At 37.1% G+C, this 15,933-nt stretch overlaps 1 protein-coding gene across 7 annotated transcripts in view; it reads right to left on the bottom strand.

Moving 5' to 3' along the window:
• Positions 1 to 15,933, bottom strand: part of PDE4D (phosphodiesterase 4D) — a 313,664-nt gene that overhangs the window by 89,290 nt on the left and 208,441 nt on the right. For all 7 annotated transcript variants that reach the window (XM_040089575.2, XM_040089578.2, XM_040089579.2 and 4 more), the window contains one exon: positions 6,517 to 6,708. In XM_040089575.2, coding sequence (XP_039945509.1) covers positions 6,517 to 6,708 — 192 coding nt within the window. The remainder of the gene's footprint in view (positions 1 to 6,516; positions 6,709 to 15,933) is intronic.

Here is a 15,933-nt window from a genome sequence, read left to right as displayed (position 1 = left end):
AATCTTGTCATGACATAGCAGACCATTTAGATTACAGGAGAATGGTGGGCAACTGAGCCACTGGTGTCTATGAAGTCTGAAAGAATTATTCAATCCTGAAGGGAAACAGAGCATGACCTTGCCAGAGTGTTTCACTGCTGCAGGTGGTTTTCCTTCTGAAATCAGAAGGTAGTCTGCCTGAGGGTCACTGAAGCAATGACAAGGGAAAAGAAGCGACAGCAGTGTGGGGCTTTGTTTTGTGTGTTGAAGGAGAGGCCAGATTAAGCCGGAGGAGGTAGAACTTTGAATGAGAAAAATGCTGGACTCAAACAAAGGAGTCCAGACCGACTCAGCAGTGCCACTGTTGGGCTGTTCATACAAAATCATCATTTAGCTATATCAAGGCTGGAAAACAAACGGGCATCAGAGACTACCGAATAATTCTGTTTCCTTCTCAGGTTCAAGAAAATTAGTGACTGGTGTTGCATACCTGACTGGAAGTAATCAGGTTAGTGCCACTTAATGAGTTATTATTAATGAGTTTTGATTGCACTAGCTGACACACATAAACTCTCACCTTGTTGCAAATGAAAAATGTGTTGCCTACACATCAGGTATTTGGTTTCTTGCTTGTCCCTGTCCCACACGCTTAAGTTTAAAACGGATATGGATGTGTTACTTCTGAAGAATAAGACTACATGACTTTCCATTGAGCCTCCTCCTGATGCAGGATGAAAGATTCCCTCTTTAAAAGAAATAGCACAGTTGCTGAGAGCAAGGGACTCAGGCAATGCAACCCAGCCCGAGAGAGCTTCCTATCAGCCAGCCAGAGATAGTTTCAAGGTTTATAAAAAATGGTCCCTTAACCAAATTCAAAGGTTGCTAGATGTATGCAAGAAGAAACAAGCTGACTTCAAGAAGAACACATCGTATTTTCAGACTGTACAATTTCAGGGATTGAACTCTACAACTGAGCATTAGTGCCATTAAAAGAATTTGGAACATTCAGTTTGTGCCCTGAAGGGTGCAATGACACCCAATGTTCCTCTGAGTTTTGAAATAAATTTGACATAGGAGATCACTGAACAAGAGAAACAGTCCAAAAAGAACCCCTCCAAAACATTCAAGTCCCTTTTTACAAAGTTACCTTTCCTCACACTGCTCCCATCCTTCAGTACTGCAGGCACACAAAATGCACACATCCACCCTCCCCTCCTCTGCAGGTCATTGTTGCAAGCTCAGGGAGTAGTGGTGTTGTGATATACCTGAAATCCCAGGAAAGAATTGGGTTTGGTACCATATTTTTAAGAACATGTCACCTGTGACTGAAAAGATGTAGGAATTAAGTCTGTTTTTGTTGTAACTTCAGTAATAACTTGTTATTTTCCTTCAAACATCCATTATTTCCAGAGGAACAAAGAAAAAATGCTTAAAATATTAGAAGGGTTTAAAAGGGAAGGGATGTGTTTAACTGAGAGCTATGTTTGGAAAATTGTAAGGTTTTAGCAATCTCACACAAACCCAATCATGAATCTCTATTGATTGAAAAAAAAAAAAAAATATATTTGCATTTCATCAACAAAAATTCTCCCCTGAATAAAAAGAAGATAAACTCTTCTCAATGAAAAAAGTCTTTATTTTTCTTTTCTGACATAACTGATTTCCTGATCAATGAACAAAATTAACTCAAATTTATTATTCAACTTTAAGCTAGTTACATTCCAAGTTGAGTTCTTAGTTTTGAATTTCCCCTGCAAAATGTGTCAAACAACCAGAAAGGACAGAGTCACAGAGTCATCTTTTTTGTTGTTTTTGTTGGTTTTTTTTGGTTTGGTTTGGTTTGGTTTGGTTTTGTTTAGTTTTTTGTTTGGTTGGTTGTTTTTTTTAGGAAATGCTTCTTGAAAGATCTTTCTAGGCTGGACTTTGAAGTTTGACTGTCCATTTTCAGCCAGTAATGCCCATGATATAGTAGTATCAGAGATTCCTAGAAAACAATATGATACATAGAAAGGAATTTCAGCTCTCAGGGAAAGACAATGATTTCTAATTTGTTAAAACAAAGTGCAATTTCTCCTCTCAGTAAACACTCAGTCTTAGTCCTAGAATCCTGGCTACCACCTTTCGTGAAAAAGGTGGTTCTTTTCTACATAACTTAGGATTCATAATCATAATATTTTATTAATAAAACCAGGCCTTAGTGGCTCAGAAAAAAAAAAAAATAATAAGCTTGCCTTAGAGGATGAGAAAATATATCCTCTGTAACTATAGTTACAGGGAAAATGTGCTGGAGTAAACTTCATCCTCTAGATACTTCTTTAATCACAGAATGTAGCAGAGGGATGCTGCTGTCTTCAGAAGTTACTGGCAGAGTAGCAGTAGGTTGTCCAACTCAGGAAATGGGTGTATGGTGGCCATTTAGTAGATCACCAGACCAGTAACCCTGCAGTTCCCCAGTCAGCGCTCCTTGGCTGAGTTCTGCTCCTTTAACACATGCAAACAAGTTTTAATGGAATCAGCAAATTTTGTGTAATAATATTAACTGAAGCTCATGAAGAAAATGCTGAGATTCTCTAAAAAAGGCTGTAAAACTCCCCCAGCACTGCGTTTTTATAAGTGAGGTTCAGTTGGCCAACTCCTGAGGAGATCAGGATGCTGTGTCTGAGCTGTGTTCCGAGAGCTTGTGGAAATGGGAGAACAGACTTAAATTAGAGCTCAGAAGGTGTCTTCTTACACTCAGAAGACACAGTAGAGCTTGGACAGACTCATCCCCTGAGAACGTTTGGTCCTCTGGTTTAGACTGCTATCCTCTGGTCTGCTTTTTAAGAATCACAGGGGATACACATTTTCACCCTTCACAGTGGCATATAACGGGCTGTGATGCAGCAGTGGACAGTTTATTGGATTTTTTTTTTTTTTTTCCCTAGGAACATGTTTTTTAACCTGATTCAAGACCTGGATTTTGCCATAACAGAAATTCTCTACTAATTTGATCTCCTGCTCCATTAGCCAGGGCCATGATCCCTTAACAAGAAGGGCATAAAAAGTGTTCTTTGAACACTTCTGCCTCTTCCTGCATTTGTAAATTCTGGGCAGCCACAGCAGTACAAACAAGCCAACATTAAGCAATCAGGCCGCCTTAGCAAGACACCTACACAGCTCTCTGCTTCAATAATGTCTTCAAATATAGATAGGCCTGACAATTTTTCAAATAATGATTTTGCACATATTTCATCTAGATACTACTCCCTTTCTCCTCTGTGTTGCTGTTGGGAGGTGGGTTTTTTGTTTGTTTGGTTTTTGTTTGTTTGGTTGGTTTTCATTCTTTATTCTCCCTCCCTTTAAATTTGTTTTCATGTCTTTCATGAGAGATCCTGAACTATAATTCTTCATATTGTCTCACTACCCCTCACTGCTTCACTCAGTTACTCCTTTTTCTCTTGCACATCCTTATCTCTGCTGGAAATCCCACAGAGAGGCTTCACAACTCAGCTGCGCTCATCTGACTCGGACCTTGCATCTTCCTGTCTAAATTATTCACCGCTCCAATTCACAAACCTTAACAACTTTTCCTAATCTCAGCATATATAATCTCTATACCCTGCTTTTATTATTCTCAAAGACCATATTTCCAAGGGATAACTGAAACAGTGTTACTGACCCCCACTCCATTTTATGTGCATTTCCTTTCTTACAGCTTTCTCAGCTGCTTTTTCTGCCTAACTGCACCCATAACTGTCCCACTAACCTCACATCAAAGCAGCCTTGCACTCATCCTACATTTTTATTTTTTTTCCATAATTAATGCATCAAAATATACTTTGGATTCTCTGATTTGAAAAAACTTTCCCCCTGTCCCTTCTCTGCCCTTGCTTCTTTACTTTCCATCTCAACTCCCTGAATGAAACTCCCTTCGTTTTTTCTGTGAGGCTTACTATTTTGAGCATAGTGACTCGCATTGTATCTTCTCCTGGGGATAGTATTTGACTGTATTAGTCTCTTGGTTATCATCTTATACTTTGACTTTATAGCTTGTTTGTAGCAGAGCCCATCTTTTCATTTCGAGTTTGCAAAAACAACTGAGCACAGCTTGTTCCCTTCCTTGTCTGGAGCTGCATACATAATAAATAATGGCACGATGAATTCAGTACTTTAGCACTGCCATCCACTGGCTGTCTTAACATGAAATTCCACATTTGACCAAAATTTTGAAGTATTTCTTTTGTTGTTACTGACTGGAATGTAAGTTCTGTATTTCAGAGTAATGGAAGCACCAGAATTCTGTATGTTCTATCCCTTTCAAATACAAGACATGTCTTTTGCTGTGTACTGTTCTTTACAAAATGAAATATGGAGGCTGGTTGAAGAATCAGGGGATCTAAACTGCTATGTATAATTAATCGACTTACATTACCTGAATGATGTGTATACTTTGTAATATATGTTGCTCATGTTTAAAAAAACCACAATATTTAAGTATGTATAGAGATGCAAAAGGGAAATAGGATAACTTGAGAGTAACCTAAAATTTGTGTACTTCCCCTGTCAACCCTTTCATCTTCCTCCTCATTTAGCAAGGTCCTGAATCAGAATTGTTTCCTTATTTTACTATTAAATGGGTTTCCTTTCCATAAGAACATTCAGTTTGTGGTTGAACACATACATAAGGGCTTTTGTGACTTTTATTTTTTAATCCTTGCTATTTTGTCTTTTTAAACTTTCCTCTCTTTTATTCCCCTTCCTTTTTTTTTTTTTTTTTTTTTTTTTTCACTTAATTCCTGTGACACAGCCAAGCTTATTATAATTAGGCTGAGTGATAAATGATTAATATTCCATGGTGAGAACAACTTGCCTTTTACATTTCCTGATGTGCTCCCCTCCTAAACAGTGGAAGGAATATTTACCTTCTTAGTACAAAAGTCCATCTGTGACAAGGACTGAGAAAATCTATCAAGTTGTGAGGTCAAATACATTTTATATGTAAATGTGTTTCCAGAAAAGTTTGAAAGGAAGAATAGAGAGGGAAAAAAGGGGGAAAATGTGTGCTTTTTCAGTAATTATATTGTTTATCCAATTTACTGCCCTGTGCTGAAATATTACCCAAAATTCTAGGAAACGAAGTGGATTATGAGTTCAAGGATAGAGCACTAATTGAATTTTTCATTGAAATGACTCATCTAAGCAATGCAGTCACCTGGATTGGCTTCCTGAATGTAAAAATCTTTACAAATGTTATCCTGGTACAAGTACCATACTAAAAGCTTGAATCTTCTACCTCTAAAAAAAAGTTTATCTGTCAGATTTGCTGCGAGGGGGATACTATTCCCAAGAAAAATGTATTTTTTTAATAACAAAGCAAGATGAATTGATCTTTTTCCAACCCATTTTGTCTCAAAAGAAAACTAGTCACACTTGGCACAAAGCTTACTGAGTATTTCAATCTACAGATCTTAACTGAGTCATAGACCTTACACGAACCTTCTCTAAAGGTAGGATTTTTTTCTTACCTTGACACTCTACATCGAAAAAGAGCTATAATTAAACAAAGTATCAGTTATAAAAATTATATAAGCTGAAAAAAAAGGAGTGTTCATTTATGACTTCACATTGGATATCTGCTCTAATTTCACTCATTATTATGAAAACCCTTATTCTTTTGTGTGCACACTTTTATTTTTAAGGGCAATATCTATTGGTCTTTGCCTCATTAAAAAACACCATTCACTGTGGTATTCTGACAAGAGTGATCCTTTATTTTAGATATACATTTGAACCGTAAACACCAATTCGGCCATGAAATTTGGAGCCCTCTTGGCAAAAAAAACCAACCAAACAAAAAAGATATATTAATTTCTCCTACTTAAAAGTGACTAGAAGATGGAACACTCAAATACTTTTGGCATCTTACAAATAAACAGAGATTTGCATCTGACTTCCACTGTGCATGGAACCTGGGGTCCACGCATACTTGAAAAGCATGACTCACTAGCAGAAAACACACACTTCACATAAGAGTGAGAGGGGACAAAATAAGCTTAAAAAGGTCTTTTCTTAGAATTTTTTCTTTTAGTTAAGAGGGTATTTGAAATAACCTTTTCTCTCTCAAATGTATTATTTTCTCCTAGCTGGTAAATCTTTTCTCCAGAAGCCTAAAAGACCCTAACTGTAAACAAATGGAATCTATTTCTTAAAATCATGAAGGAGCAAAAATTAAATTTGTATTGTTTCTCTTGAAAATAACCTAAGAGCCAGAAAAGAGTTCTCCTTAGTGTTTTAGTACACCAGTATTGACTATTATCATTATTCTGTCAAAGCTAATAGAGTGCATAAACATGTCAAGCACACCTTCATGATATCTTTCAAAAAGCTGCAGGAACAAGTATAATCTTCATTAAAGAAATAAACAAATAATTTTCCATTGCTTCACTGGCATAAGTGATTACAGAGTGATTTAAAAAAAAAAAAAAAAAAAGTCTTGTGTCTGCAAAAGTCTTGATATTGGACAAATTATAGACTAGAAGTATTTTATAAGTTACTTACATATCACTGGCAATGGAGGAGTTCCTGGACATGGACTTTGGAGACAGATCATAATCACTGTCTGACCGGTAAAGGAAAGACTCCCTACGCTGACTGTGGACAAAATTTGCCTGAAGAATTAGCCCTGACCCGGGGCTTGTCATGGGGTCCAAGGGACTTCGTCCTGATGATGTACCATTGTCTACATCGAAACTGCAAAAAAGAAGAGAAATTTTGTTATTGATCTTAAAATTTAAGAATTTTGTTATTGATCTTAAAATTTAAGAATTTTTAAATTTAATGGACACTCTTCTGACAAATTATCATAGCTAATAATAATGATCTTGATAGTAATGGAGAAATAGACCAGGTTACATCCACTGCTACAAAAAAACACAAGTCACACAAGAGAGATATTTCAAAATTACTGATAAACCACCAAAAAAAAAAAAAAACCCAAACAAACCCACCATCCCCAAAAAACCCAAAACCCCAAGCCTGAAGGAAAAGAAAATTGGCAGAGACAAATCCCATGCTATTAGAAACAAAGGACGCTTTTTACTTCTCTGCATGTGTAGTATCCATCATCTCTACACCACAGGAAACATGCTGTTTCATTATTTACTTCTTCAGGTCCCATGTCTCCTGAGCTGGACACCAATTATCATGCCTCCAACTGCTAAGGCAGCTGAGGGCTTTTTTTGCTGTTGAGTACCCAATCCCAATACTTTGTCACAACAAAAATATTTCAAGCTCATACTTTATCTTGTCCCGGCAAAGAAAAGTGCTGGAATGGCATTAGGCATATGTGTGTGCTTGAGCACATAAGCCTGCATTAGATTTGCTGTTTTACAGACAGATGGAAGCAATGTGTCCTATCTTAACGGCCAAGTAACAGAACTCCTGTAGCCTTTTGTGTCTTGGAACCACAGATTCAGCACTTTTTGTTGTTGTGTTTGGTATGCGGAGTGGAAAAGAGGCTTATCAATCCTAGAGAACACTTTTCTAGCGAGAGGCTGAGGGATGAGTGATAGAAAGAAAGAGAAGGAGAGAGTAGATGCTGTTTTACATAGACAGTAATGTTTCCACAAAGGGCTTTGAAAATCAGTGTAAAGACCTTGAATGGGAGTCTGCAAACTTTAAATTAAACAGGGTGAGTGGAGATGAGAGGAAGTGTTCATGGCAACCTGTGCTGCTTGACAGCCCAACAGCTGCATTTGTTACTGTATGGAGGCTTTTTGCAGCATGTGGCTACACGTTTGGATATCTTGTGGCACGCAGTCTGAGAGATTACAAATGTGTGGGTTAGCAAGACTCAGTCTCTAGGTTGATTTGATATACTAATGGAGACAAAACCAACACTGCTAAAAGTATTTAAGAACAAGAGACAAACAGAGGACCTTTCACATGATTTCTTAAACACAGATAAGAGCTAGTACCATACTATTAATTTTTACTGAACACATATAAAGTACTCATTTTTAAAATGGTGTTCATTTGAAGGACACCCACCCATTACAGCTAATGACAGCAGAAAAGATGCAGTGCAAGTCAGCTGTTGATTAGACTTTGGCCTATCACAAGTGTCACAGCTGTACACACTACTCTGTTCCACCTTGTTTTACCTCCCATTGACCTGAGGTTGCCACTTCAATACTTTGCTGAAGCGACAGCATCCCAACGACCTTTTTTTTTTTCCCTTTATTAAATGAACTAATCAAAGAAACATATATTTCTTATTTTGACACAGATGTGCACTGCCTGGCAGAGGATAGATTTTTGCTTAGTGATTTACTTCATTGTTTATTTTTTCCTTTGCACATATTTCTGGAACTGCAAGCTCCAGAATTCAGACTACTAGTGCCACATTCAGACTATATTATTTTCTTTGTATTCACCACTTACAGTTTGAATGTAGAAAAGCAAATGTAGTTGGTTTGTTTGTTTCTCTTTTTTTAAAAAATAAATGCAGAATATATTTTAAAACTTCAGGAGAGCATAGCAATTTGTTTCTCTTTTCATTGTAGTTTCAGAACAATTAGCTGTCAGTAAATACAAACATACATGCTTCTTCCCAGGACTCATTTAATTTGATTAAGCCTCTATGCTTTCCTCTATGTCTTTAGATGTCCTACTGCTTTATCAACTTCAAACTAGGAAAGCTTAAACCATAAGATATCAAGTGAGACCTCTGCCACCAGCCTTCTAGGTGATCTTGGACTGTGCATAGCTCCTCTTTGCCTTTTATTTTCCCTGTTTGTTGCATCTTGGTGATGACTGTGAGATCTGCTCACAAACAGTATTTGAGAATGTATTGAGAATGTAAAGGTAAAGATACTCTGAATGCTACAGTAAAACATCATTTACAACTTGTGGTGTCACTCATTCATAACCACATTACTATTTTTACTAATGACTACTATTACATGTTATCAATCAATGTCTTTTTAGTTTGAATTCCTAAATATTGCAGAAGCACAGAATAATCACAATACTAATGAAGGGTTTATCTCATCATATCCATATTTCCTAACATTTACATTTCATTGCCTGAATAACTTTCTTCCCCTTCAAACAGCTTCAATAAAACAGAGACTCCTAATCAATACACGGTCAGCATATTTTGTTTTTCTATTGAGGGCAGATAATGACTGCAATTTTAGGTGAAACAGAAGACTGTTCTCAGTAAGACTAATTTCTGCCTTGGCAGTATCATTTCAAATCTATAATTAAGCTTGCCTGGGAATTTTAAAACAAAAGTCAAAAGATGGGTACAAATAAATTAAGATTATTTTAAGTCCCCCTCACAGGATAAGAATTTTGAATGAAGAGTTAATATTAAACTGATTTCTTTAACAATGGACTTAAACATTCAGCTGAATCAAAAGCATTTAGTTGTATTAAATTAATATGGTTTTATTTGCAGTTTTGTTTTATTCTCTTTATCTCCCTTTTGTGGACATCATATGAATATTATATTACCAGTTTATTTCTTCCAGTCAGAAATTAAGACAGGCTTCTATGGATGATTTCACTGTCAGATTACAACATTCTGAATTTTTAAAATCTAGAAGTCTCTTAGATAGAACTGCGATTTCACCAGCTGGGAGAGTTTTAGTTTGCATCACCAGGTAATCACAAGTTTGTGCAAGACATCGCTGTTGGGACAGAAATTTTATCCTGTTGTACTGCGCGGTGACCACTAGATGGGTGTAAAAAGTAAAAAACTGGATCCAAATTTATCAGCAGGATTTGCTTCGTGCTGTAAAAAAAAAAAAAAAAAAAAAAAAAAAAAAAAAAAAAAAAAAAAAGGTCTTTTCTGAAAATATGCATTCTGAAAATATGCAAAGAATAAAAAATGTTCATCTCTGCAGTCACAGGGGAGAGTAAATACAGAGTTGTTTTTTCACCTGTGTTTATATTAAAAAGTTTCTGAAATGTTACAGTAAAGTGTCTTATTTAGATCTTTCTGAGACATTTACCAACAATTTCAGATACAAAAGCTTGTAGAACTCTAAATCAAAAGAAGAGTTATTTCAATGAAAATCATATAAATTATTACTCTGTCTGAATCACAAGTCTTATTTTTAACTATCTGTACTTGTGACTACACTATATCAAAAGAAGAGAGAACGAAAATGGAGAATTGAACATTTTCACACCAGTTCTTTACTCTTTGTTGTTGGATACACTGAAAAAGATCAAAAGTTTAAGACACAAAATAGGATAGGCTCTTTAACTTGCCTGAACAGAAATTGTAAAAAGTCAGCTGTGCTTGCTTCATATTTGTCTTTTTACTCCCAATAAGTTTTAAGCCACAGCAAGAATATGCTGTGAATTAGAAAGAACAGAGAAACACAACAACATCTTCATGGAAGTTGTCACTAAAGAGAACAGGAGCTCTCTTGCTTTCATTTCACAGGCAGTAAGTGGCAATTTAAAGACAGCATTTTACACCATTGCTCTGCAGCCAGCTCTGGGCACTTTGCATAATGCATTCAAACTGAAACTGCCTTTGGTGACAGGAGCATTTGGCACAGACATCACAGAATTGTATAGGTTCAAAGAGCTTTGCTGCAGCTCTTGAGATGCCAAAGCCCTGAAAAGTCAATGATAATTCAGCAACTTTTGTGTCTACATTTTGACAAAATGCTTTAAGGCATTAATGGATAGCATAAAGATAAAAGAGCCTGCCTCATTCAGTGCCCAATGTTGACAAACGTGACATGAGACGAAATTCAGAGTTTTCTTCCTTGTTTGGCTATTCATCTTTTTTGCACTTCTTGCCCACATTCTGTCATCCAGGCTCTCTACTAAGATGTGGCCAAAACTGAGTGATTTGTAAACGCTCATGGCTGACCTTCCCTGTGGTCCTAATACAACAAGTACAAATAACATCACAAAGCAAACTTTAGGAAGATTATTAGAGATTTGCTTCAGACAGTACTAGGACTCTGTGGCAAGAACAGGAGAGGTTCTGGATCCTGAATCTTAGGATCACTTCTTCATTGTCAATGACTGCAGAGTTTCTTTGCACATTAAAAGAAACTGTGGACTTCCTTTTGAGCTCCTAAAAAATGGTTTCCCACTCTCTGCAAGACTGTTAAAAGAAAAAATGTGGAGGCCTGTGTATAAAATATAGACTTTAGTTACATAAGGAATAATGGCATCATAATTATTATACCCAAGAATTTATTATTAAGGCTGCATAGAAAATCTTGGTGTTGGTTTTCATTAATACTGAGAATTTAGAATGAATCCTGCACCATTTGGGGGTGTTTATTTTCTTTAGGTTTTGTGTGGTTTTTCTTTTTAGATAAATATGCAATAGTAGGAAAAAGAAAGAAAGAAATTTTCCCCTAAAATGAAGAACTTACAAGACTTTTTAAGAGTGCAAATTGTGCTCCTATTATTCCCATTTAAGTATCTTCCCACTTTCATCTTGGAAACTACAGGGAGGGAGAGCCAAATTAATCAAACCTCTTCGGGAAATCTTATCTTTTAAGGCCATCTTTAGCATTACAGAGGGACAGGCAAGTTCTAGAGGAACAATTTTTTTCCTCCATCAAAGGAGTCCATTGTCCTAGTGTCAAGCAATCTCTCCAGCCATCTGTGCTATGACCTATATACACATCTCAGTATCCTCACTTCCAAGAAGCCACGTCCTGTTTTTTCACCTGGTAGCTCAATCCCAATATGAAACAAGTGCATTTGGTACAGCAGCTGTAATTCACTGAAATTATCACAGTAGACTTGCCCTGCAGCAACTCCCTTTGATCAGGATCTAATTTAGAGTAAAAACAAGGTAATGAAACTATAAAGTTCCAAGGAAAGAGTAAACTATTTATTGTTTGTGCCCTAGGACAGGAGCCCATCTCTGGGGAAGGAGGCTTTAGCAGCTGGAGAAAGGGAAGGATTGGCTGCTGCTTTCAAAAGCAGAATCTGAGTTTATTGCTTGGATTATTTCAGATTTAAATAAGCAATAATAAGTTTGGGTCACCACAGATGCCATGCACCATGAATATGGAAGATTGTAGAGAAAGGACACAGTGTGCCTATATCTAAGATTGCTTGTAGCTCTTTGTGATTTCACTTGGGCCTTTTTATTGCTTATTAATAAACTAAGCAATAAATTGTGACAACAGCTGATTTGGGTGTCCCTTGTTTTAGTCAGGTATTGTTATCCCTAAGTAAGAGATAAAACTTTAGAATTTTTTTTATCATAAAGAAATAATTTGTCACTAGTCTGCTCCTGCCACAGGTTCCCAGAATATTTTAGAGGCTGAAGAGGCTAACTTACAGGATCAGGAGGGGGAAAAAAAAAACAACAAAACCAACAAAAAAACCCACCCACAAACAAACAAACAAACAAAAACTCAGTAAAATGTGGGAAGAAAAGGAAATTAAATATTTGTATTGATATTTCAGAAGGAATATAATGCCTACTCTCTCCATTCAAAGAAAAAAATGCTTATATGTGAACTGATATTTTTATTTTCTTTGTAGCAAAGTTAAGAAAAATGTTTGCCTTCCATTACTCAAAATATTTCCAGTCAATTGTAACCAAACTGTATTAAACGGAACATATGATCTGAATCTGAATTTTCATGTACAACTGTAGAATTCAAGCCAACTGTCTGGTTTTGGCTTTGAGTTTCCAGTTCAGCAATTTAGAAAGCAAGCCCTATGATTAACTCCATATTTAGAAGTGGTGTGGATAGATTTTCCAGTATCAAAATTCCAAGCAAATGAATAAAATGTGACATTTCATGATTTTTTTTAGCAGTAGAACTTGGCTTTTCCTCTTGGCATAACTGGTTTTAGAAACATTTGAGTGTAGAAGGCTTAATATTAGATCTAAAATTACTAGACTTAGTGTTTAAAAGCACAGGAAAGAGACAAATAGAAGATGTGTAGGACGAAAACGAAAACAATGAAGCAGACTGGTTTGTAAGAACAGGTCAACTCAAACATGTTAATAAGGGAACTCTGACTACCTATTTTTCTCCTGTGACATGTTCTTCTAGCAGGCATCTCAGGAAATACAGTCTCTCAAAAGAAACTGCTTCATGTTTTGTTATGAAATTTCCAAGCAAGGAGTTTCCTGTGATGACTGTTCACTTTCCTTGGTACTTCAGATTTGAACAGTTTCCTGGCACAACTGAGGATGTGCTTTCCACAGTGTCACATCATTATTCTTAATTATACCTCAGTGGTCTATCCATTTGGCATGAAACAAGATTTTTAAGGCAGCTGCTAAATCAAATTGCCTGTTGTGCTCAGCCATACTGGGATTTCCTTTGTAATTCCTTTTATTTTTTCATCAGAGAGAATATCATCCCTCACCTGGCAAGTTTCATTCTCTAAACTTGGTCTTTGGAGTGAACTTCTTTCTACTAATGTGATGTTCAAATAGAATGCCAGATTCCAGATCCTGTCACATGGATTTGATGTTTTGCTATTTCTTTGAAGCTGAAATTGTTGTCTTTAGTATAACAACAATTCAAATGAGAACCACAAGAAAAATGAAATGAAAACTAATTTCCAAGAAATGTAATCTGTTCATGATTTTGCTAGATTTAAGTTCACTTTGTATGGTTCTTCTGATCTAATAGACCTAATGGGACTAATATTCCTTCTTTTGGATAACAACAACAACAAAAAAGCCACCGAGACTTTGACATAACTCTTTTCCCCAGTGTTTCTGCTGAAATCTTTGGCAGCTTGAGATCTGAATGAGAAAATCTGCAGAAAATGTTAAAGAATTAGAAGTATTTTGGGCAATCTGAGAAAAAGAATGTTGAAAAACAGAAGCTCTTAATCCAGACAGGAGAAAGACTAGGTACCTGGGGTGCTCCAGGTACCCCACAAGCCCGCTGATCCCTGCCACCCCCATGTACCTTTGCTGCAGGTACACCTCAACTGCATTTCTAGGAGTGCAATCCCAGCTGGACTGATGGTTCTCCATTCTATTACTGTCATTATTTGATTGCAGTCTATCTGTCACCATTCACTTAAATCATACTATAATCCTACGGATTTACGATTCTATGATCCCTAGGGATGCAGCATCTACAGCTTTCCTGGTCAACCTGTTCCAGTGGCTCACCACCCTCACAGTAAAGATTTTTTTTTTTTTTTCCTAATGTCTAATCCAAACCTACCTGCTTTCACGTTGAAGGCATTTCCCTTTGTCCTGTCACTACATGCCCTTGTGAATGGTCCCTCTCCATCCCTCCTGTAAACCCCCTTTGGGTACTTGAAGATTAAAATTAGGTCATCCCAAATCCCTCTCATTTCCAGGCTGCATAGATCTGACTCTACTTTTCCTACTATGAAAGTGTGCTCTATCTCTCTGATCACCTTTGTGGCCTCTTCTGGGCTTGTTTTAGCAGGTCCATGTCCTCCCTGTGCTGGGACCCCAGGGCTGATGCAGCTCTGCAGGTGGGGTCTCAGCAGAGCAGAGCAGAGGGGCAGAATCCCCTCCCTGGCCCTGCTGCCCACACTGCTCTGGATGCAGCCCAGGACACGTTTGGCTCTCTGGGCTGGGAGTGCCCATGGCTGGGGTATGTCCAGCCTCACAAGCCCTTCTCCCTGGAGCTGCTCTTGATCTGTTCATGCTCTCAGGTGTTGCCCTGATCCAAGTCCTGCACCTTGGTCTTACTAAACTTCCTAAGAATCCCCTGCACCCACTTCTTGAGCCTCTTTAGGTTTCTCTGGACAGCATAAATACTGAGCTACCTTCAAATTTTTTTTTAAAATTGCTTTACCTAATTTCTTTAGAAAGTTCAAGAAAAACTTTTTCTTTCCAGGATGAGTTTTGATCCAACCCTTCCAACTTCTTTTTCTGCACCACTACTTTTTGAGCAGTATTTGGATGTTGGGATACTTAACTAACTTGCACTAAGTGTGACCATATGCCATGAATTTACCGTAATACACAGTGCCATTAATTTTCTCTTATTTTAAATGTAGTAAAATAAAATTCAAAATGTTTATTTAGAAAATCATTAAAATATGCAAACCATCCACCAAGCATATTTTCTAATCCTAGTTAAAATGCAGTTTTCCTAAGATATCAGCAGAACAAATTTGGTTGAGAACCAAACTTGTGCCAGAGAACAAAAAATCAATACAGTGAAAGAGCTCAGCCTCCTCTTTCTGTGAATCCAGTTGTATACCATTATCAAAAGCAATGAAATTGCTTATATATCTTTTATGAATGGTGTGAGAAAGCAAGCATGTAGGAAAAGTGGTAATTTCTCAGACCTGTAATATTTAAATCAATACCCTACAGCAGTCATGAAAACATAAGGTCCATAATACAGTTTAAAAAATTCCAAGGGATAACACTAATATGCATTACAAAGCTTCCCAGCAAAGCATGCCTTTCTGAAGCATCATCACATGCAGCCCCAGTGGTGAGGAACACTAGCTCACAGAAATGGTTACATTTACCCCATGATTAGTGGCAAAGATCTTTTGCAGAGTCCCTGCGACAGGGGGTGGAAGTTACTCCATGCTATTTTCCCATTTCAGAAAACACAACATAATATGATAGAGTCATAGACTGGTTTGATTTGGAAGGAACCAAAAAATGATCTCGTTTCAACACACCTGTGACAAGAGGGAATACACCTTCTGCTGCATCAGATTCCTTAAATCTCCATCCAACCTGGCCTTGAACACTTCCAGGGTTGGGGCATTCACAGTGTTCCTGGGGAGCCTACTCCAGAGGCTCACCACCCTCACAACAAGCAATTTCTTTCTAATGTTTAATCTAAATTTATCATTCTTCATCTTAAAGCCATTACCTTGTCTCTTGTTAATACATTCTCTCATAAAATATCTCTCCTCAGCATTCTTGTAGGCCCCCTTCAGGTACTGGAAGGTGTTCTAATGTCTCCCTGGTGTTCTAAATCTGCCTTCTCCTCTCCA

This window comes from Hirundo rustica, chromosome Z, assembly GCF_015227805.2.
Source record: "Hirundo rustica isolate bHirRus1 chromosome Z, bHirRus1.pri.v3, whole genome shotgun sequence".
Lineage (NCBI taxonomy): Eukaryota > Metazoa > Chordata > Aves > Passeriformes > Hirundinidae > Hirundo > Hirundo rustica.
The sequence above is the reverse complement of the archived record's forward strand: the minus strand, read 5'-3'. Positions and strand labels throughout refer to the sequence as shown.